Source organism: Colias croceus, chromosome 11 (genome assembly GCF_905220415.1).
Source record: "Colias croceus chromosome 11, ilColCroc2.1".
NCBI classification, from domain to species: Eukaryota; Metazoa; Arthropoda; class Insecta; order Lepidoptera; family Pieridae; genus Colias; species Colias croceus.
The window spans coordinates 7,231,798-7,256,494 of record NC_059547.1 but is presented as its reverse complement, the minus strand read 5'-3'; the positions used below and the strand labels follow the sequence as shown (position 1 = coordinate 7,256,494).

Here is a 24,697-nt window from a genome sequence, read left to right as displayed (position 1 = left end):
AAATTCGATTGCTCAGGCGGGTCACGAGAGGCTGAGTTGGTTAGGCATCCGCCCCGGAATGGCGCGAAGGATGCGGGTTCGAGTCCCGCGTCGTAATCGAATTTTTTCTATTCTTTATAAATTTATAAAAAAGAGCCTGTCTGTCGAGAACATTAATATATTAACATTACTTGAAGATATATTGTGGTATGGTATGGTATTCTATAGTTATTTGGATAATTAATTTTTTTATCCATTAGTAGGAAGTGTTTTGAAATATAATTAAAGTTGTTTGAGTTTGCTAACACCAGCGAGCAGTGCCTTATATTTCTGTTGTGATAACTTCACAAAAGAAACGGAATAGATGCCGAATGGAACCAGTGGCTCATTTTTATTTCCATGTGTATTTATTTATATCTGTGATTTATTACACAACAAAAAATGACCAGAATAATTGATTGAGAGTTGATTCAGAGATTCTAAAATAATTATTTTTTTTACCTACCTTACCATTATATATTTATTATCATATAATATTTATTATTATTATTTTGTTAGAATAATATTAATGCACAATGAAAGTGAAAATCTATAATATATATTTTATAATGATGGCAACAGGCAAGTAGACATTATTGCCATACAGAAAAAAATAAACAAATCCGACATTTATGGGTTGTCAAATTTGACAGTTCTTTCAAGTTGAATCGTCTCCCAGTGGCATTATACGCGTGAGTATTTTTTCTACAAAATCTCTAAAAATCGCTAAAATCCTTCATTTAAAACTTATTAAAACGATAACGATGGACAGCCAATCATTCATATTATATTTAATGTAATATATTTAATTAAAAAAATAGTTTAATCATAATTTAAGTGCCGGCGCCAAACTCATGTTCATCTGTTTATTTCAGGTTTAGTCGTTACTCTAATAAACGCAACGATGTCGGGAGGATTAGATATCTTAGCCCTCAATGAGGAAGATGTTACTAAAATGCTTGCAGCAACAACCCACCTTGGGTCCGAGAATGTCAACTTCCAGGTAAAATATGAACATGTTGATGTTATATTATTACTAAACTAATTACTATCAGAACTTAACCATGATGACATGTGAATCCGTTCCATATTTATATCTGATAACTTGTGAAGAACGATTCTCCCAACTGATGTTATAGCTATACAGAATATGATAATTTTTTTTTAAGTTTAGAGTAATAACACCAAACCATATTAACTTTTCAGATGGAAACATACGTCTACAAGCGACGTGCGGACGGTACCCACGTCATTAACCTACGTCGCACATGGGAAAAGCTAGTTTTGGCTGCCAGAGCTGTTGTGGCTATTGAGAACCCCGCTGATGTTTTCGTCATCTCATCCCGTGCTTTCGGACAGAGAGCCGTACTTAAATTCGCAGCTCACACTGGTGCCACCCCCATCGCTGGACGTTTCACCCCTGGTGCCTTCACTAACCAGGTATGAGTACTATCTTTGTTTGCTTGTATTTGCAAACCAAATAAGTAATTCATTAATGGTGTTGATGATGTATGTAGAGATGATTGACATTAATTAGGTACTGTATGATAAACATTTACAGAAGTGCAATGGGTTTATTTTAATTGGTATGCTTATCTATAAATTTAAAATATTTCTTTAATCAATACTCCAATTCCACCGCACTGTTATCTACATGTATATGTTAAAATCAATTGTTAAGTTGAACAATATAATGAATATGTTGTAATTTTTAAATCAACAGTACAATGAATTTCTCAATGCATTTGTACTGTCACTATATTTTTAGAAAATTTCAAATAAAAAAAAAATACTTGAATATATTCAATTTAATGATGACAAATTTAACTAAGGAACCACTGACTGCATATTGCAGGAATGATTATGTTTAATTCTGATACAATATTAAACACACCAGTCATGAACCAAAATAAAACTATTATTCTAAAGAAACAATTTATTGTAACAGATCCAAGCTGCCTTCAGGGAGCCACGTCTATTGATTGTGCTGGACCCAGCTCAAGACCACCAGCCCATCACTGAGGCTTCATATGTCAACATTCCAGTCATTGCTTTCTGCAACACTGACTCACCCCTGCGTTTTGTTGACATTGCCATTCCATGCAACACCAAGGTAAGCATTGACCTTTTTTTAAATAGATCAGCTGTTTGCAATTGATTTTATGATAAAGTTCAAGATTATAATCTAAAATATAAAAACAGTATCAAAGGTATTGTTTTCAGCGATATACTATCTCTGAAATTAACTTCTAAATAAAAAAAAGAAGAACTCACACAAAAATAATTATTCAACTGCTACTTTTAGAATAAATTTTCAATGGCCAAAATACAGAAATAATTAAATGCCACCAAACAAAGAACAATCACTTATGTTACATTGTATTGTATATGTCTCTAATGTGTTAAAAAATTCCTTCAAAACCTCTCTCCCCTCTAATTTTAATCAAACATTTGATATTAACTCTCGCTCTTGCATTACAGTCGTCCCACTCGATCGGTCTCATGTGGTGGTTGTTGGCCCGTGAAGTACTCCGTCTCCGCGGTGTCCTCGCCCGTGACCAGAGATGGGATGTGGTAGTGGACCTGTTCTTCTACCGCGACCCTGAAGAGAGTGAGAAGGAGGAGCAACAGGCTAAGGAACAGGTTTGTGTTTTGTTTTCTGTTACAGTATGGTCTAAGATCCGAATATAGGTCGACTTTCACTGGCATGATAATAGAATGAGAACAATTTTACAATAAATTTAGTGTAATACACTAAAAATGTATGAGAATGGGTTTGCTGGAAAAATCCTGGACAGGACATTTTTAATTAAGATAATAAAAAAATTATAATAGACTTAAAGTATGAAACCCACAAATGTGCAGTCATAGACAAACATCTAGGTTGGCAGGTATAAACAGGTATGTCGGTACCAGTTACTTTCACTTGATGGGTGATAGAAAAAAAATAATATCAGCGCTGTTTTATTATCTCGAGACTACAATTAATAATCAATTTTTAATCTTTGGGAGTGGGAATTGGAAGAAATAACTAAATTAAGAATAATCTATCATATTTTATAGGCCGTGGTTGCTGCCAAGCCCGAAGTTGCGCCCCTCGCCCACGACGACTACGAGCCCGTTGAGCCCGTCACATCGTGGAACGATGACGCTGCACCCGTGGCTGCTGCTACGTTCGGCACACCCGCCGCTCAAGATGATTGGGCTGCTCAGGTAATTTACCAGAATAAAATATTCCCTAAATTTAAATTATGTATAGTTATTTGCTAGAATGAAGTTAATAATATAGGTGTTGTTACATATTATAATATACATAATAGCGTTAAAACTTTCTACCCAATATTTGGATGTGCAAATTTAACTAAGTCCTGCGGTAATAAATTAGTCTTTATGTATTATAGGTACTAGTCATCATAATGTTTATTTAGCTTTATTAATTTTATAATACTAGCTCATTCTGTAGTGGTGATGGATGTGTTTGTAAATCTTGACACATCCTCGACTTTCTTTTTTTCCTGGCAAATGGCCTAAGCTACCCCTGTTAGTTTGAAGTTACAGAATAGTGATAGAATAGGCGAGGTGTAAAAAAAAAAAAAAAACTTAACAAATTGTATGTATAACTAAAATGGCATATGTATAATTAATTGTAAGGTGGAAATAAAGGCCAGCTGTTTCAGGGATTATTAGCAGTAACAAATGACACACATTTTTTAATAAAAATGTGTGCGTGTACTAGTGTACACGTAAGAAGTGAAACTTCTTTAAGACCTTATTTTTCATTTGAAAAATGTCGTGCGTAACGAAAAAAATGTTACACTAATTTTTTTCCAACCCCGATAAAGAAGTTTCACCTCAATAATGGTTGTTGTAGTTTCCATTCACGATTATTTATGCTGAGTTTAAGACTACTATTTGGTTAAATATTGTACTAAATTGATCAATGTGTAATAAAATTTATTTTTTCTCAGGTACAAGAGGAGTTGGGAACAGCCGCGCCGGCCGTCGCTGCCACCGCGACTCCATCATGGGGAGGCTCTGCCCAAGGCTGGAGCGCGTCGTAAACTATGTTTACTGACAATAAATCACTATAAAACATATTACTTTGTATTATTTTTCTTTTAATGATACTGTGGGGAGTTGGGAGTTTTTTATTAACTGAAATATTGTAGTCTTATAGTTTTGTAGACAACATCAATTAAATGTGCGAGAATGTGAATGTGAAACGGAATGTGTTTGAAAAGAACGAATCAAATCGCTTCATTTAGTTTGAAGCGTTTAAGCGTTTGAAGCGTTTCTATTGGGTCTTTAAAAACACATTCCTCGCTGCATATCCTCGCAAATTATTGGTGGAACAGCACGCTAGAATTTTCTAGGTTAATATGTATGAAATAAATAATATAATAACGAATACTTGCGAGAAGAAGTCCTCCCCGCATTTTCTCATGGTACATAATATTATTATTACCTATGGCTATAGCACTGGGGATACGTATCTACACAAGTGAAATAATTTTTGAAATCGGTCCAGTAGTTACTGCGATTATAGTAGAGCCATTTTAATAGGCAACATTTGACAGTTCAACAAAATTCAACAACGTAACCTAGTAACGACGACATAGAATAACATGATATTTCGTTTTGTTAGAACTGCACATTTGCTTAACTTTTTTCAATTATGATTACATATTTATAATAATAATCACCGATACAAGTAATTTTAAGATTTCATTTTACTGATAAACCATACTAAACATAATAAACAATTTCTGAATTGAAGAACTGACGTCGCTACAATTTTGTGTCAATAAACCTTTTTTCTTTTTAAATACCAGAGACGTTATTCTGAAAATCGAAATCTGACATCTAGAATCGAATGCATTGATTACTTGTAAATAAAAATCATCATAAATTAATAAATTCGATTGACAAATGTTTCAAATCCGTATCGATTAATTCACTTTAATCGATGTTTTTAAGCAGGTTACCTCTCTTCGAAGATAAAATTGATAGACGTCAAATGTTGCCTATTAAATTGGCTCGACTTACGACTATAGTGCGTTCAAACACCTCGTACAAGCTTTTCGTCCGGTGCTTCGCCCGCTTTGTCTAAAACACTTTATCAATTATTATAAAAAAATCTGGATCTAAATCTGTTGCGTAGTTTATAGGATTGAAGCATACATAAGGACAGAAAGCGACTGTTTTATACTATGTAGTGATTTGTAGGTATAGATAATATAGTTCATAATATCACATATCGAATCATCTGTGTTATAGATCATAATATCACATATCACTCATTTTGACGTGACAACGTCTTATAATTCGATAGAGCCGGCTGCACGCCCGAAAAAAGATGACTCATGCGGCGTTACCTCGCTCTGAGGCGTTCCAGTGCAAGCGAGAGCGCGGAATGAGCGACAAAGAAGGACAATCGTTGTCACGTTCAACTATCGATGAACGTGACAACGATTGTCCTATCGAAAAAAATCGATAAGTGCCTTTCAGGTACTTGGCTAGTGGTGGATTAGGGTCTGAACCCGGTCCGGCCGGGGTAAGTGGCCCGGGTACTTGCAGTGTTTAATTTTAACAATGTTATTTTAGATGTTGTACCTATGAATTTTGAAGGTTAGATTGTAGGTCTACCTATATAATATGCCCGATAATGAAATATTATAATCTAGAATCTTTCGGGTTTCAATTTCGTATTTCTGTATTCTAGCTTCAAGGTGAGAAGAAGCAAGCTCGATTTAATTTCATTTACATATACGTCACAACATTGGTTTTCTGTTGTGAACTTTATTGCGAGTGATTAAGAGTAGGTATGTAAAAATATTAACAAGCAATGAATTGGGCTTCTATTGCTCGTGTAGGAATTGAGTTCTCGGAATTATTTGTCTCTATCAAGGTAGCTGTTCGCCCGCGTATTTTTAAAAAATATGGGTTTTATACATCAGTTTTCAATTAGAACTTTAATGATAAGCTTAGCATAAAACAAAAATAAAGAGCCTGTTTGAAATATTTCTTTTCCGCCGTTATCAATTTAAATAGTTAGGACGCGGGAACTTTTGTATCAAACGATATGTTTAATAGATTATCTACTATTTTTTTTTTAATTACCTTTATAATTTAAGTAGTAGGTATCTGTACCGCGCGGATTCACTCACGCACGAACCCACGGGTATAATATAATCACCTCATGTGTTATTCTACCTATATACTATAATTATTGTACCTACAGATCCATTCATATCCGACCAGTTGATTTTTCGTGAGTTTAATAAACATTTATCAGGTATAGGTACACACATTTCACAATCTTTTGCATTTAAAATATTAATTACCTAGGATAAAATACATATTTCTGCTGTGCGGTGTTTTTCACCAACTGCTTTTATAAAACGGCTGGACCGATTTTAATGATATTTTTTGATCGTTTTTTTGTGATAATTCGAATTCGATTGAAGGCCCTTGCAAAAGCTATTTATTACGTTAAAACTGTTTAGTATAATTTTGTGTATTAGTAAAAGGTAGGTATCTAAAGGTCAAGGTGCAAATGAAACAAAAATGATATGGAATATATTTTTTTTATTATCAATTAAAATTCATTATAACTCGGTACATCAATTATAAATCATAAAATCGTTGCTGTAAAGATGAACGCGGTAAACACAAGTATATTTGGGATTGCCATGGTTGGACAAAACTCGGAAAACAATGCGTTTTAAAGGAGCATTTCTATTGTCTAATGAATAGTATTGTTTCGCTGGCTTATTATACCGGTATATTCCATCTGCTGCTTTTATCCAAGTACCGTTTTCTAGGATACCCTGCAATAACAAAGGAACATTCTTCTGTATGTTTAAAAGGAGCGTAGGTAGATACTCGTTTTGTTCATGCTCATAATAATTTTTAATTCATCAAAATAAGAGCTCTCACTATATTTATAAGTTAGGTTTAATAAGAAATGAAAACCTGTGACTGCGTACATATTTAACTATATGTATTAAAATTTTCATTTTCCGCCAAATATTCAGCATGTAAGTAATGTTTCATAACAATATTTTATGTAAATGGTATCAATTCAATTGTAAGTCTTTCACGCAGTCAATATTTTTTTGCTTTACTTTTGACTGCGTGAATATTTTATCAAATTAGTTTTTACTTATTTGATAAATTGAAAATAAATCTATAAGAATGTGCTCCTAATAGCTCGTATCATCTTAATTGAAAATTGTTCAGCAAATACATCACACGTAAAGAAATGCGATCTTGAGACGCGATCACAACAAATAATATTATATTGCCAAAGTATGTGTACAGTCGTGGGCGGGCTTATCTCTATTAAATTCCTAAGACTTTCGTTAATATGAATAATGATAGATATCTCGTTAATCAATTTCACTAAGGATCATCTGTGGGGTCAGTGGAAAATTTTGCTAAACTAACTTATTGAATTAATTATCTACGTTTCAATTTAATCTTGTTTTAATACTAGGTATCTACTAACGGACGAGACAAATGATAATGATAATTGATTAGGTTAAAGGACAAAGAAATTATATTTCGTAAGTTTGTAGGTTTGGACCTAAGACTTTAAACACGTAATTTTAATTTTTTAAATTTATCAAGTAGCAATTTTAATGTAGGAGCCCATATTTTAATATATTTTGGGTTGTTTATAATATAAGCGTATCTTCGTAAGGCAGACGCTCTTCATCCTTAGCAACTAAGCCATGCTATTTCGAATAGCTTAACCATAGACTACCTATAGCCTCTATAGTCTATAGCTATACTATACTTACGTATACGGCAAAGTCCTTAGGAGCGCTGTGAGCAGTGTCCGGTCGAATATGTTCCACACTAATACTGGCCACTTGCGTTAAGCGAGGTAGATGTATCTCAATATTACCAGACGAACCACTAAAATATTAAGATATATTTAGTAAATTCCGAATTTGTTAAATGGACCGTGGACGTAAATAAAGTAGGGCGTGAAGTGAGATTGATCTCATTTTATAGTTGTTGTAACGAATTGTAAATGTTCCAAGTAATAAAAACTTATTTAAATTTGAAAATTAATATTTTGTATACAGATTTTCTCGAGATAGAATATCTATAATTCATAAGCTAGCGGTTTCTACAAAATAAGATGACATAGACACACTTATTTTCGAGCTCAAAACAGGTAAGTGGGTCACTCGCCTAAATGAGTTTTATAAAACAAGTCGGTTCATCGTATTTTAAGATATTCCGAATGTAATTCTGAATGTTGATAATCTTTTGTTTTACTTAAATGAAGTAAAAATTGTATTAATAATATTATAAGCGCGAAAGCTGAAAACTTACTTGAAAGGGTTACAAGTCTAAAATATTTGTAAGTAAGCGACTTTTGCAAAACATTCGGATTATTAATAAAACACTTGGAAACATTTAACAATCTGGTATTGGTCGGCAGAAACAGGGAACAAATAGTCAAGCGAAATGTTAATTTGATGACATCAATTTCATGCCTCATTTAGCGTCTTAATGGAAACACTTTTGTAAGATCTCATTTTCCACTCAACTAAATACAGATCAGTCAAGTGCACGACGACTTTGCATGATTTTGTTAAAGCTTATTAATGAATGTACTCATACTAAGTAACATATAAGATGTTATGTGAACAAATGTGACATTCATTATCTAGACACCGTAATAATTTTGCCTGAAAATGAAATAGGTATAATCTAGTTAGTTTAGGTAATCAAATTTCCAATAACCAAGACCTATTTGAATAGTTATTAGTTACACATAGTAAGTATATTGGAGTACATAATTAACCATTTACATTAGATTGTACCTACACACAACGATTGTTTATGTCTTTCCATTTTGCACAGCTAGATTACCTATGCTAAATACGTACGAGGTAGTAACAAAACATTCCAATTCGCAAAACGCAAAAGATGTAAACAACGAAGCGATAGTTCCCTCATTACCTAAAAGGCCAACAATCAGCTGGCGTGGGTTTTCTCAATGCCAGTACTGTGTCGGGGGGAGGCGCGGCTCGCCACAGCGGCACGACTCCCCACAGCGCCACGCGGCTACCCCACTCGACGGTGTCGCTACCCTTTACAACACTCGCACCGGCTATGTAGCTTCCTATTGCGTTCCTGTTTGTTACTGTACTACGCTTATTATCCACTTGGGGTCTTATAAATTATGGAATGTGGTTTATAATGTGAATTGAGATGCTTGATAAATGTGTAAGGTGTAAATTATCGTTAATTAAAAATAGATGTGAGTCTTCCTGTAATAATGAAAGTAGTACCTACGAAACTACAGAACGAAGAAGTCCAAGAGAGCGCTAAATAATTATACTGCAAAGAAAATGTTCCCAGAATTTGCTACGAAATATAATGAAATTGAAAACTTTGACCTTAATAATATAAAACAGTGGAACCAACGTTCTCTTAACTTTAAATCAAAGTAAATTAAAAATAAGTAATAAAATAATTATAATGACGTTTTAAAATATTTTGTGAAAAGTTTCATGAAAATTGTAAAATATAAATAAGCTTAAGGATTCTTTTCTCCATTAAACAAACACAATGGATTTTAAAATAAGGTCAAATATTACTTTATTAATTTCTTTTTCATTTAAATGTTCGCTTTATTCAATTATGATTCGAAGTTAGTAATAACATTAACATAATTAAATAAGGGCTAGATTTCAGTGGAATAATAATAAAAGGGTTTCAGAAGATCGAGGTATAGGTAACAGAAAGAAGAATCGTATCTCTTTAATTAAAATTAATTTGTTATTATTAATATACTGCTATATCTAAAATATTACTGATATAATATTATTAAAGTTAGCACATACTTTAGTTCTACTCTACTCTACAGACTACATCCAACAAATCTGCGTCCATTTATTTCTGTTTAAGCGTATGAATCCTCTATATAAATCTAGTAAATAGGATTGCTAGTGTTTCGCTTAACACCAAAAACGTGTTTAAATCAGTCAATTTATGAAACTATGTAAATGCTAACGTCGTGCGTGAAACTCAACAAGCCAGTCGTGGTTTTTTCCAACTTTTGTCGCCACTGTTATTTTTAGCTTTCACCATTTTTCGGTGAAATGTCAGCGTGATATATGGTCGCTAAAACAAGCTGAGTTAAAAAACTTTTTAGGTGGTTTGTGCACTGTTTTATTCCTTTGAATATGTTGTTACAAAGTCATTTAGTTGATATGGGAGGATTTTGTAGAGCGTATTATTAGAATTTATGTCTACTACATTTACTTTAAAAATTTGTTGTTTCCTTTATAATATATACATGTATAATTATAATAAGTAATATGAAATATTTCTGCTGAAACGTGTTTAACTACGTCATTCGCATAAATCGCTGACTATTTCAAATTACAATGTAGGTAACTTTATTTACGGGAAAATTTTAATGCTTTATAAGCATATTATGTGTCTTTCTAAAACACACAGCGTTGGATGAAGAAAGCAGTCTATGAATCCTATATATCTCTATGCAAATTGGGTCACCTTACCAAATATCGATGGATCTTTCACCTCACTAGCAAGAGCGCGTCCCTAGTATGGCATCTGTCATCATCGCCTTTGACGCGCTGTCATCTTCCAAGCTCCATAGCGTTTATGAATTCGTGCGCAGTAACATCGCGCAGAATATAATTCTCGAATTCGAATATATATAATTATAATTCTCGAATTATTAAGTGTGATAAAACACACACGCGTTAAATTTTAGTGTTTTTCTAGTGAAAGACGGAATTAGTTCCAATATGAAACACAAAAGACCACGTTGTCGGAAGAAAATTCGAAAACCGGTGCTTTGGTATGTATAATAGTGGCGGGAACTCTTTTTCGTCCTCGGAGGACGAGAGAAGTAATGGTTCGTCACTGCCCAAGAGACCGGGAGACGAGAAATTCCGTAAGTACAATCAAACTTGTCAGAACACATGTCAGAACATGTCCGGACTCGTGCATAGATTTTCATCCAGCACGTGGCATACATTTCACAGTATTTGGACACAAATACATCAATATTTAGATGTAGGTAATTAATAAAACACAATGCATGCCTATAATGAGATCACTACATTATCATCGGGTTTCTTTATCATACACAGGCACATTGGTTACTGTGTCAAGTATTGCTTTTAACCAGACTTGTGAAATAGCGTTAGGCTACCTAGGTAGAAGGTACTTAGGTATAAGGAATCCGCCGTGATCCCCTCTGGCTAACGAGCCCCAGCACTCAGCAGGTAGTGAGGCATCTCAATCACTTTGACCATTCAATTGTAACTACCTCAACAAAAGTGAGTACCTACTACTTAGTGCCCACTGACTACATAAATAATTCAAGACAATTAAGATGTACTTAGATTTTAGATAGTTAGTTACAAAACCTGTCTATCACAATATTCTAAAGAGAAGAAATTGTTAATTAACTATTTTAATATTATTTCAATATTGATACATGTCACATATAGATTTTACATTACTTATTATAGGATATGATATAGAGTGTATAATATGAGCAACAGTCTCACACAATATTCAGTAGGAGCTACTTATTACTGCAAGTTGAGATTACCTAATTTATCTTACGGTAAATAATTCTTAACATAAGGAGCTTATTTTCAGAGCCAATTGATACCAGAATAAGCTTTGATTCTATGGGTACTTATTTGAATAGTAGTGAAAAATCATAAGAAATAGACATTGCAGATTATAAGAGGTAGATATGTTTATATACATTATCATCATCAAGGACCCATATTTACTGTATCCCCGAACAGTTGAATGAGATCATTCTTGGTTATAATGTTACCGATGATAATGTTGTTTATCTAGTTCCTTTCTTACTTAAGTGAAAGAGCTTGCCTTAAAATTAACACTCAGGTGTTATAACAATTCTATAATATCAACAGTAAAGTAACCAAAATCTTTGTATTTTTTATTTGTATCTTCTACAAAAATATGTACTGAAAATATGTACAAGGCGTCCTTAGCCATGATTAGCTTAGTATGGTTATGCTGAAAGAACTGTGTCCAGAAAGACCCAGAAAAATATATGCCATACTTACATTCAGATATGCTTCTGGCAATAAGAGCTGATGGCTCCGCCAGGTTGATATTCAACCTGAGACACCTAAACACCTAGGTATTAACCAGGTAATTTTGATACATATCACAGATTATAACGGTAATTAAATTTTTATAAAGCCAGGATTGTCTTGTAAAATTAGACATCATTGGTAACAGTAATGAGATTCTCACAAGGCCAGGATTGGCTTGTACAATCAGGCATCATTGGCCTATTTTCTGCCTGCATATGGCAGCCATTTCAAATGGTCGCGGAGACCCTACAGGCTGGATCCTTCTGTTTTATTTAAGCTATTAAGTTTTGGTCTATTGAGACCGTTGCAAAATTAACTTCACAGGTCTTGTAGACTGTGAGGATTTTGGAAAAGCTTAATTGGCACTACAGCCACATAAAGTGCCTTCTGATTTAGTTGGACAATTATCTTTTGGGTCTACCATGACTAATCCAATTTAACTTCACAGGTCGCGGAGACCATGGAGGTTTTGGTAAAGCCTGATTGGCAGGACTATTCCAATTCAACTTCACAGGTCGCGGAGACCATGGGGGTTTTGGTAAAGCCTGATTGACAAGACTATTCCAATTCAACTTCACAGGTCGCGGAGACCATGGAGATATTGGTAGAGCTTGATTGGCACTCCAATCACAAAAAGGGCCACAGCCCTCTGATTTAGTTAAACTATCAGGATTATTCTAATAATTTAACTTCACAGGTCTCGGAGACCATGGAGATTTTAGTAAAGCCACAGAATGAGCTACAGCCTTTTAGTTAGACAATTATCTTTTCGTCTACAAGGATTGTTCCAATTAACTCTACAGGTCCCGGAGACCATAGAGATTTTGGGAAGGCAGGTTTGGCACATCAATTACAAAGTGTACATTGTAAGCCTGGATACTTGTGCCTCATGTGTGATACTATAGAAATGTCTGTGTTATTGCCAGTCCCAAAAGCCTCAAAGATAGAGCATACTGTGGTAGTCATTAAAATGACCATGTCTTGCACTAAATAAGAGTTGCAGACAGTTCTAGACATCTAACACTGAGAGGACTGTACAGTTGTCGCCTCCAGGTATTTCTCTAGAGTTTCGCGCACAGCAGACCAAGAGAGAAAGGCTTTCCCTCTACATGCTATACAAGACTTAAGAGTTGTGGAAAAGAAACATAAACAGAAATGTAATAGTCTTTGTAAAAGAACAAGTTTCTCACTTCCTAACTACAGATACCGCGGATGCGGGCTGAGTAGGACATCTGAACAGTACTTACCTGTCAGAGAAATGGAGAGGGAAGCAGGGGACTTGGCATTAGAACTTCTGACTTATATATCGTGTACCAGATATGCAATAAAAGTGCTTCTGAGTAAATTGCAAGGGGCGCACATCCTGTAGCCCAAGCTATCAATCAGACTTCGCCCACATACAAAGGTTGCTGACTCTCTTAGCTCTTACAACTGAGTAACTGTACCTAGCTGAAAAGTTGAGAATAACTCTTGGCACGCTTCCAGGACGCCTAAATGGCCTTTGATTTAGATTGCCTCTCAAGAAATCAACCTGTACCGGAGTGGCTTCTCCTACCTTGTACAACAGGAAATATAATATTTCGGAAGCTCCTGATATGGACCATTTCGCTACCCAAAGGAATGCTTTAGTGCCAAGGCATATTTGCCAAAGCCTGCTCCGAATTATGCGACATCTGCAGTCGTTGATGGAGCTGACGCCTAGACTGAATATTCCCTTTCAAGGGTAATCCTCCAAGTGCACTAGCGCACCTCGCACCCCGGGACCGGGGCAGATACATAGCACCCAAGGGTGGCTTATGGTTGATATAATAAATAATAATAATATACGGGCATTTGTCCGCAACTCAATGTCAAGCGCCTAAAGATGGCTTATGGTTATTGACTATTATGGTTATATATGGTTATTGACCCGGAAGTCATGAGCACTCAGACCATTGGTGAATGGCCTTACGGCCTTATGGCCCCCCAACTGCTCAGTCAGAAAAGGGGGGGGGGGGGAGGGGAGAAAACAGCCCATTGTAAAGCAAAGGAGAAAGAGCAGTTAAGTAGTGGTGCCCCTCCACAGTGCCAACATATGACCCTCCAAGCAGGAGGTGACTTTCATAATGCAATGCTAAAAAAAAAAAAAAAAAGAATGCATGTAATCTAGTACACAGGGATTCTATTTTATTGGCTTAAGTCTATCATAAGCAAGCTGACCCTGTTCATGACATGAACATGACTTCTGAAAACCTCAAAATACAGTTTTTTATCACAGCAAGATAAGATTATAACCTGACCTGAATTTGGATACTAAATGGATACAACAACACATTATCCATCAGGTGGTCGGTTGTGAGGAAACTCAGACACATAGATATGCCCAGTGACCCATGTGGAAAGGTTGGTTCAAGTAACAAAGGACTGATTTTCAATCTTAAAAGTAGATAATTGATTCTTATCTATAAAGGGGCGGACCCTTTAACCTTGCAACACAAACCTTTATCTCTGGCTAGTTAAGGTCCCTCCAGATCTTAAAGACAGTAAACGTAGCAGCCCTGTCCAGCCGTGGCTTCAAGAATGTGGTAAGGGCACCAACCCGTGGAGGCAGTGGAAGGACCATACAGTCAATTATAAAAGTTTTACTGTCAATCAGTCAATTTAGCCAGTGCCAGTGAGTCTGGTTTACTTTAAGGTAACCTGAAACTGTTTAATTTATTATTTAATTCAGTGTAATTAATTTAAGATCATAGTAATGATCAATGTGTAACAAACATGCTTAATGCTTAAGGTACAGTTGTGTTAACATTGCTTATTATAGTTATTTTATATACAGATGTTATTTACTGTAGTATTTAGCCTTAGAGGCTCCATTGTTTATCCTTGGTGACATTGATCTTCCTTTGAGTTATAATTTTTAAAATCTTATTTTTATGTTATTATTTGAACTTTGATTTGTATCAAAGATATAGAGAAATATTTAAGCAGTTCTTAGGTTCTAAGACTTAGTTCATTAGTATTGGCTTATTGAGAAGATTATCTGAGGAGAATAATTTAAAATTTAGAGGATACCTATATGGTTAGTTCTTACAATATGAAAGAAAAACAATTTTTGTTGTTATTACATAACCCCCTTGTATTGTTTTTAGAATTTAAAATATAACTTTATTTTACAATACAACAGGTTCATTTAACATTCTGTAAGGAATGAAATTTAAGTTGTTAATACAGCACTTAGGTATTACAATATTAACAAGATAATTTATTTTCAACATAGCGTTTGTATGTCTTTCTTCACCAGCAGATATCAAACACATCTTCATCCAACGCTGTGTGTTTTAGAAAGACACATAATATTGATGTTTTGCATTAAAACAAAACATGTATTATGTGTCGAATAAAACACACAGCGTTGCAGTTTACTGCTTGCTGATGAAGATGCTATGGAGCTTGGAAGATGACAGCGCGTCAAAGGCGATGATGACAGATGCCATACTAGGGACGCGCTCTTGCTAGTGAGGTGAAAGATCCATCGATATTTGGTAAGGTGACCCAATTTGCATAGAGATATATAGGATTCATAGACTGCTTTCTTCATCCAACGCTGTGTGTTTTATTCGACACATAATACATGTTTTGTTTTAATGCAAAACATCAATATTATTACAGCACATTTTTTTGCCATAATCCATATTATTTTTTAACGTAACCATAGCGCACAATCTATGAGCACAAATATTCAATATCTACCATATAATTTTAATATTAACTTAAATTTAATTTCCGTTATAAAATAAAACTCCATCATTACAGGAAGACTGTCGCTGACGCAGTAAGTAAACGATTTATTGCGTTTGGCACATTCTTTTATATTTCTCTTAAATTCGAGGAAGGTTTTAACTTGACAAATCTTAAAGGACCAATAAAAATAAACAAAGACCTACGTCTTTGGATTGGAGCCAAAGAAACGCTCGGTTAAACTTGCTGGGTTATCAAACATTCAAGTTTACCACTAACCAGTAGGTGACCGTTGGAATAGCATCACAATAGGCACAGAAGATCTGTGCATTATTAATTGATTCAGGTGCCTGGGAGCCTGGGGTCAGCCTAGCCAGGTAGTTTTCAAATATGTAACAGTGAAGCTGTTTCTCTGTTTTTGGCCCCACATGGGATTTCATTAAAACTTTGTATGAAAATATAACAGAATGTATACTGGTTATATATGTGAAATTTTGTTAACTGTTATAGATCGAATTATTAGAATTATGATATGAATTTAATAAAATCTCTGAATGTGTAATATTTGTAATAATAATGATTAGGCGAGTCCTGCACATAGAGCGTGCACATAGAGCGAACAGCCTCACGAATTATTATTTACCGCACGAGGCTACACGGTCTATGTGGACCTGTCTATTGCATATTTGCACTTCATACTATGTCTCTAATATATTAATGTTATAATAGATGAGATATGATATTACACTAATTACAATATTGAATAATTAAAGCCATTTAACTCTAAAATTGCGTAGAACTACATCACATACACAGAAATTAATTAGACTAATTAATTAAAATAATTTATAAGTACCTCCATAGCTTTGTGATGTGAACAGTGTCCTTCGTATACGGAGCGTGTTTCTGGTTAGGTTAATAAATTTTATAATAGGCGCATTGCGTGCTCACTGCTACACATTTATTATGTGTTATAACTGTGGTACTAATCATGTGGGATGTTCGTTATGGTACAATTTCAGACAGAGGCTTTGGTAACACGATATTTAATTATTAGTGAGATATTAATTACGCGTCGTTTATGTGGATTTATGGGCTCTTCTTTTGTGTCAGATTGCTACGAAGTCTTCCCCTATTCTAAATTCTATTATGTCATCCTTTTATGTTTGGTTTTGAACCACAGTTTTGAACATAACATTTTGTCAACTTCAAATGTTCGAAAATGTTTTTATACGTAGGTAATAGTATACAAATCGGTTCAGTAGTTCAAACTGATATGCAGATCGAGATACTAAGATACATTTACATAAATTTGTTGAAAGTTATGAATTTTAGCTTCTTTAGCTTTTTCCGCGAAAATCAATTTTTATCTTGGTATAAAAGTTTCTTATAACGAGACCCTGGATTCCAAGTTACCTACACCTTATGAAGTTTCTTTGATATTACTTTAGTAGTTTCGCAGGAAAACGCGAATATAATATGTAGACAAACAAGTAAAATATAAATACAACAACAATATTATTTTATGAATATCGTTTTTTTTGAAACCCCCTGAAAATGTCTGGACTTATACAATATATACTCTAACGTGTTTTAATATTTTCCTGTTAGCTATTTTTATTATAATAATGGTTAATAAGTGATCGATCGCAGTATCGGTATTATAATTAACAAAAAAAAATATTAGATCTAAAAATAATTTGTTCTTAAATACCTTAAAACATATTCCGATCTTGATAATAGCGTGGTTAAATATTTCATTCGATAGCAACATTCTTCTTCTACTGCTACGGGCTTCAGATTCACTGGGAATTACGTTTTAGTCAAATTAAATTCATTATGGATATTGTTATAAAAGCATATATATTTTAGAGACTAATTAATTATCTAATCATAGCGTTTTGGTATTGCTAATTGGATCAGTATTGAGAATTAATTTTGCAATCAATTAACACAGTTTGTGTGTTTGTACACTCTTCATAACATAGGTAGAACAAGATAGGATAAAGTAGTTTTTGTATATTTATTTCCTAACCCAAAGACAGGTAAGGTTGAAATTAAACAACTCTTGATGGCGTAGGATAATTAATTCATGGTTGTCCAAAATAAATAGTAGATAAGGTTCCTGTAACTTTTTTTTATATATTATGTTCTATTTTTATTACATTATCTAATAGATGCCTGGAAACCCACTGTAATCCTTTTATGTTCTACTCAAATATTAACGTGCTTATATGTTGATGTATCTTCTCTAGTTACAGAGCCTTGTCAGTATTTTAGCAATATTACTTGTAACTCCCAAGAAAGCTATTTATGTACGTACTTATATTTAGTAGCTTCGTTTTCGTTATCAGTTTTAGGATATCTTCTGTAGGCTTTTCGGAATACAAGTAGAATGCTGTGGAAAAATGTAGCTTTTGTTATTTGTTGATTTTTAGATTTAACTGCGCGATATGAACATAGTATCTGAGAAACACGAGGTGACCAAGACCAATCCTATCAATCAAAAAGTTCAACTACATGTCACATGTATTAAGATGTTAAGATCTGCAGAACAAATGGATATGCTGTTTTTGGTGATTACGAAAGAAATTTAAACTGTGAAGTGTGAAGTAAAGAATATTTGGTGATAATACAATAATACATTTTCATTATATCCCATAGTCATAATGCATAATGCAACATTTAATATCAACGTACAGAACTTTGTACATTTATTTCCTTTTAGTTCTGAAATATATGATCCGTTTGAAATTGAAACCTCAAATAATATATATTCTGCGAATATAGTTTACCAAATTCTCATTACACTTGCAATGGTGAATGATATTATTGAATAGATAATCGTATTACAAAATGCTTTCCGAATATGCTATTATAACATTTTAAAGCGTTGTTTAAACGGAGTGACTTATTTAAAATACTTATTAATATAATAACGAGTATTTGCCTACAAATACTTTATTTCGATTAATGAGCAACTATCTACTATTATAATGATAATTCCATATTAATGAGCAAAATTGATTAATGCAATTGGTCAGATGCGGAATGAGGAATTAAATTATTATCGTTCATGATGTGTAAATTTCAATATTCATATGCATATATGATTTTAATTAGCAAGAACTATCTCTAAATGGTGAAAAGGATTTAGGATACATCTTAATCAAATTAGGACGTGCTCCATAAAACTAACAGTGAACATATCTTTGTTAGTTCCAAGCCTTGTTAGCGAAGTTCGCTTTTAGGCAAACAACGGCGCTTTGAGTCTGCACAAAAAGTAAATGGAAGGTCTCATTAAGTGTACTCACTCGATAATCCAGTTATTGTTAAAAGTATTAAGAGTTTTAATTTCAGTCGTCCGTTTTCCTTAGGAGGGACTTTAGAGCATTTCTTATATATTCTGCAACGTGACCGATCGTTCTGGTATTCCCAAATGTTCTCTCGCAAAGGATACGAGGATTTTAATTCTCGAGATGAAACTTTTCGTGGTTTTCGCCTTTCGTAAACTCTTCCTGTTGAAATATGGAGTAAATGGACTACGGTTACCTGAGCTTTGTAATTTACTTAGCGTGTGTGGGATTGCGCTTAATTAATGCCCCAAAGTTTTAGCTTCGCCGAGTATTCAGAACATTTTCTCTGTCAGAACTGCCTACTGTTTGGAAGCTTTATAATGTGGTTTTAAAAGTATAAGTTATGTCGTAATTATTAATTAAAATACTTTCGGGAATTTTAACTTTCGTGAATAATATTTGATGTTGATATATTTGCTTTGTAGACGCGTATAATATTTAATTTATTTTATTAAAAATTTGTCTCTTTAAAAATAGTATTTTGTACCATTTTCTTACTTGCACTCAAGGTATATATGAAGTAAAGTACATAATTGAATTCCCTATACATAGGTTCCCTAATCTAATACTCCTAGTAATTTCCAAATTAGGTACACATATTTTGCAAACATGAAATGTTTCAGGCCGGTTTCCAAATTAAATTAACGATATTTTATAGCCCAGCAGTTTCACGATTGCCGTCGTAATGAAGCTCATTTAATATTTTGTGCAAATGCTCGTCATTCATTTCATAGCAGGTGGTAGTACGCTCCAATTGCATTATGCAAGCTGCTTGCTATTCGGTTTTTAGGTCGCTCAAATTAGGGACGGACAACACTTAATGTCCGTATAATTGTTTAACAATTTACCTGCTGAGAGTCTATCGGTGTTCAAGAGTGAACGGGGTGATAGATGTAGAAATAATACATGTATTTGTTTATTATACAACACAACCCACCTGCTGTATGAATTTTAACAAATGTACAATATGTTAACATAAACAAAATCGTAGATATTGTTAAACAAAATATATCTAAATTTTAAAAATATTGAATTATTTCTTAGTAGATAGTAGATATGTTGGAAGTCATATAAATGGAAAATTCCTTTGAAAATACTTGGATTATAAAATTTGCACTGAAACAAGATTTCATAAGGTCCAGTGAGTTAACGCGCTGGCTAAAGATTCGAGGGCACTCGGGGCGTCCTACTTGTTATTCTGTCCTACTTTACCTAAAGACTAAACAGTTATTTTGACGTAGTCATCGAATTAATTGCTTTTAACAATATAATTTGGTCGAATGACTAGAAATAATTTACGGATTTCGATTACGCTTCAGGGGAAGGATACGAAAATATTTTTGTTAAAAGAAAATATCGCTGGCATGTCCTAAAACGGTTGATAATAAAACACATAAATCCGGACTTGACCAACATTATTGTCATAACGCTCATAATATTCTCTAAGTCTCTAAAAACTTGGAATATCAATGAGTAATATTATTAAACGTACATGTTGTTATAATCGTGAATTACACATCTATACATATAATAAATCTGTAGAAGGGTCAATTCTGTACATTGAAAATATTGAAAAAATAACTAGCAGGGGGTGTTACTGGATCGATACCAAACCCAAATATGTGTTTAAAAAAGTTTTTGTCTGTCTGTCTGTCTGTCTGTCTGTCTGTCTGTCTGTATGTGAAGACATCACGTGAAAACTACCGGTTCGATTTCGATGAAACTTGGTATAATTATACCTTATTATCCTGGGCGTAAAATAGGATACTTTTTATCCTGGAAAAATACGTAGAAAAAAAATTAATCTCAATTTTTCAGTTATCCATAGACGTTGTTCTGTAGTAGGTACCGCGAACACACGTTGCGTATTATTATAGACCTAGCCGTATTTGGGTCCAATAGATATTTATAAGATGTCATTGTCCGAGTTACTCAAAATGGAGAAATAAACCATCCACGCAAAGACCGACATCCGCGCGGACGGAGTCGCGGGCGGAAGCTAGTACTTAATAAAATGTGAATTCGGCCAAAATAATTTTGTAACTCTTAGTTTTTATTTTATTTATCGTTAAATTAAAATAATTTAAGGTATTATTAACCTGATGAACACCATGGTGGCGCAATATTTCTTGTTGATATTTCTCCATCTGATCCAGCACTTAAGCTCTCACACATGTTTCTAAAAGAGTTCCTTGTGATTACAACCATTTCATAGTTTTAAATGTTATAAATTTATATAAACGATTGTTAAGTTCATAAAATGAAAAATATCAATTAGATGAATGCTTTAAAAATAGAACAAAGTTAGGCGAGGTTAGGACAGTGTAGTTTTTTTTAACTATAGCACAGATTAAAAATAAATTTCTCCCGCCTTCTAAGAAAAAAGAAAAATGAAGCACGGGTGTTTTTGCATACAGCCAATTTCATGAATTTTTTTATTATATCTGAATTAAATACATATTCTGATATTTAAATATTACTGAGTTATATTTAAAAATAAGTTGACTATATTTGATTGAATCTTTTTCTCGTTCTTCGTATAATCGATTCTGAAAATGATCACTTCAATTTCTTTATTAACATCCTTATTGGGTTGCATTTAGTATAAGGCATACCTATATGTAATTCTATTATAATAAAATAATAGAATTACATATAGGTAATTCTATTATTTTAATCGTAATTACAGTTTGTTAAATAAATTTTTACGTGCTAAATCTGAAGTTGACCTATTTAATGTTAATATTGTATCGTTTGTCTCTAATTGTGCCTTATTTTTAAGTCAGGCTTTAAGGCATTTTCCTAAACCCAATGCCTAAGCCATAGCAATTTCTCTTTGATTTCAACTAATGACCTAATTTATGTACTTACCAAATACTAGACTGTGTAATTAGTTTGAATCGCATTTTATGAGTAAAAGTATTGATTTCATGGCGAAGGTTTTAAATGAAATGCAGCAATTGATGCGGAACAGTTTTTTTAGTCATGTTCGTCGCCGCTGTCGTTTTTTACGTTTTATCGCGGGCTGTCGCTCAGGAACAAGCTCTCAGCACGGTCACCCCACAATCACCCCCCATTCCATTTCTGGATTTGTTCACTGGCTCCTCCAACTATTATCCCGATATACGAAAAACATATTCTGATCCCAGTTATTACCATGGTTCGTGCCAAAAGACAGACACCCTCTCGTCGCTCGCTAGTCTTTTAGGAAGTGCTGCCAAAATAATGCTTTCGGCAACGGTCATAGTATTATTAAAACTTCTTACTGGCAAACTTTTGCTTTTACCGCTAAGTGTTATGGTGTTCGCGAAGTTGGGGCTTAAAGCGATTTTAATGTGGCCCGTAATATCGAAAATGATAAGGTATTTCAAAAAGAAGAAGAAGAAGAAACACCATTCCAGAATGATAATGGACTGTTCCGAAAGAGTTGCATGTGTTATACAAAAGTCCTACAGGAGTGGTTGGGGAAGTAATTTCGGTGCCGCAGTCACATTTTCCATAATTGACGACGTTGAAGAGGATAGCCCAGTTGCAAAAATATTGTTAAGCATTTTAGCTGGGGACAAGGTCGCGGAATGTATGTCAATGGACTGCAACTCAGGAATCGATATAAGCTGACACGTAAATAAACATTAACTGCGCTTGTTCAACGACTTACTTGCGAATGTTTGTGGATTTAATAAATTCATTTTATGATGAGTGAGGCTTAATGTCATATGTTTATATTATAAATTGAAAATATTAAATGGTAGATAAACAAACATACATTTATTTTTGGAAATATGTATTTACTTAGAAAAGGTGTTTATAAAAGTAACATCAACATATGTACGTTCTTATAAAGTTCTATATCACGCGTTAAAATTTGTTAATTCGAGTTCAGTCATTTCAATCGAGTGTGCTCTGCTCGTGTGAACAACATGAGTACGATCAGTTCTTGGAAAATTGCTGCGATCCTTTTGAATCTTTTAACAATTTGCACCTATGGAGATCCTGGAACACTACGGACAATAGAAATGCAAAATTTGCCAATGGAAAACGAAAGACACATGGCATCGTTTCCGAATACAATTTATTACCCGAATATGTATTCGGTGCCTTACGAACAAAGTAATTTAATGCAAGCGAAATCAGCGCCCAGAATGGAACCAAGTGAGAGTAAATCTTCACCCACATTCAACGACTTCGTCGATGCTGTCAACGACTTAACAGATAACGATGAGTATCCACAGCATCCACAATCTAGAGTAGCTTCCAAATTTGTTACTCCAATCACATTTAATAAACCATTGAAGTATACGTTTGACAAACCGAACTACGTGCCATGGTCCCCTAATGTCTACCAAGACACACCTAGTGTTCTAGGCCCGCCAGCGATACACACTGACAAGTTATGGAAACCAAGGTTTGGACTGTTTGATTCTGGATCGCCGAATAAATTGGGGGGTTTATTGAACCTCGGCCTCGCACTGCTAGGTGGTTCAGATTTAAAGGCATTAAAGGACACGTTCATACACAGCATTCTGAAGCCTCTTTTTGTAGCAAAGAGCAGTTTGAAGGCGATAATTAGTAAACTCGCGGTGCCGGTGTTGGCTCTTGTTTTAGTGAATGTAGAAATTTTATTTGTCGTTTGGTGGATGTGGGAGGATTGCCCTGAAGTAAAACCAGCAGAAACTACGACCCCGTACTCGCAAACAATGTCAAGTAACTTTAGCACATCTAAGTAATTTAAGTATCCCAGTTGAGCGTAAGCAGAAATTATTATTTCCTACATTTGAACTTAAGATACCTTTAATTGACCCCAATGTGTATATAAGTTAGTATTCGGTTGATTAAAAGTAATGTTGTATTAATTTATTATATTATATAGAATTTTATTGTGTTTCCACAAACTCAATTAAAGAAATAAACAAAATATCTTTCGTTTGTTATCATTTCCCTTTATCCCCTTAACAATAGACAAGTTCGTATCTATGCGTCACTCATCAGTTCAATTAAAATTGCTTTTTATAATAATTTTTCTTAATTAATATTTTTCGTATCAATTGTAAAACTCATTTATAAATTGTATAAAACTAAGTATACAATAAACATACAAAGTATTATGTGATCATTTACTTAGAACTGCGAATTATAATTATATACTTTTGGCCTTTGGGAGATAAATAAAATTAAGAAATAATGCCTATAAATAAACAGACACATAAGTGCTCTTATAAAGATATTATTTTTCATATTTCAAAATACAGAACACTTGTTAATATTAATTAGAGCATCGAGATATAAAGATTGACATCTATTAAGGTCAAATTTCAGATAAATCCGCGCTTCAAAGACACGCAAAATGAAAAGTGTACCTAGACGGTAATGAAGTCATTCGCAAAACATGAATACTCTTTTATACGTTGGATATTCTTAAATTTCGTTATTTAGGAAAATATTTTAAAATAATATATTCTCTTT

General features: G+C 33.8%; 4 protein-coding genes and 1 long non-coding RNA gene across 9 annotated transcripts; 4 read left to right on the top strand and 1 right to left on the bottom strand.

Moving 5' to 3' along the window:
• Positions 1 to 593: 593 nt before the first annotated feature.
• On the top strand, positions 594 to 4,115 carry LOC123695730 (40S ribosomal protein SA). The gene is made up of 7 exons (XM_045641639.1): positions 594 to 710; positions 894 to 1,021; positions 1,225 to 1,458; positions 1,967 to 2,131; positions 2,500 to 2,661; positions 3,082 to 3,231; positions 3,987 to 4,115. Exons 2-7 carry the CDS (start codon positions 923 to 925, stop codon positions 4,077 to 4,079), a joined length of 903 nt encoding a protein of 300 aa, XP_045497595.1. The 5' UTR covers positions 594 to 710; positions 894 to 922; the 3' UTR covers positions 4,080 to 4,115.
• Positions 4,116 to 6,641: 2,526 nt separating this feature from the next.
• Positions 6,642 to 21,409, bottom strand: LOC123695680 (sperm-associated antigen 4 protein-like). Its single transcript, XM_045641586.1, has 7 exons — positions 21,334 to 21,409; positions 19,193 to 19,396; positions 17,593 to 17,683; positions 16,735 to 16,784; positions 9,001 to 9,184; positions 7,824 to 7,941; positions 6,642 to 6,848 (listed from the first exon to the last, which is right to left on the bottom strand). Exons 1-7 carry the CDS (start codon positions 21,407 to 21,409, stop codon positions 6,642 to 6,644), a joined length of 930 nt encoding a protein of 309 aa, XP_045497542.1.
• Positions 10,766 to 15,803, top strand: LOC123695469. Of its 5 annotated transcripts, none has more exons than XR_006751939.1 (2): positions 10,766 to 10,873; positions 15,445 to 15,803. It is a non-coding gene; the product is annotated as an uncharacterized LOC123695469 (long non-coding RNA). The 5 variants fall into 5 exon arrangements; XR_006751936.1 differs by having other exon boundaries at positions 10,856 to 10,969; positions 15,442 to 15,803; XR_006751937.1 differs by having other exon boundaries at positions 10,860 to 10,969.
• Positions 21,410 to 22,219: 810 nt separating the features above from the next.
• On the top strand, positions 22,220 to 22,852 carry LOC123695911. Its single transcript, XM_045641869.1, has one exon. The coding sequence runs from the start codon at positions 22,220 to 22,222 to the stop codon at positions 22,850 to 22,852; it is 633 nt and encodes a 210-aa protein (XP_045497825.1).
• Positions 22,853 to 23,090: 238 nt separating this feature from the next.
• Positions 23,091 to 24,101, top strand: LOC123695574. Its single transcript, XM_045641464.1, has one exon. The coding sequence runs from the start codon at positions 23,155 to 23,157 to the stop codon at positions 23,959 to 23,961; it is 807 nt and encodes a 268-aa protein (XP_045497420.1). The 5' UTR covers positions 23,091 to 23,154; the 3' UTR covers positions 23,962 to 24,101.
• The last annotated feature ends 596 nt before the right edge of the window (positions 24,102 to 24,697 follow it).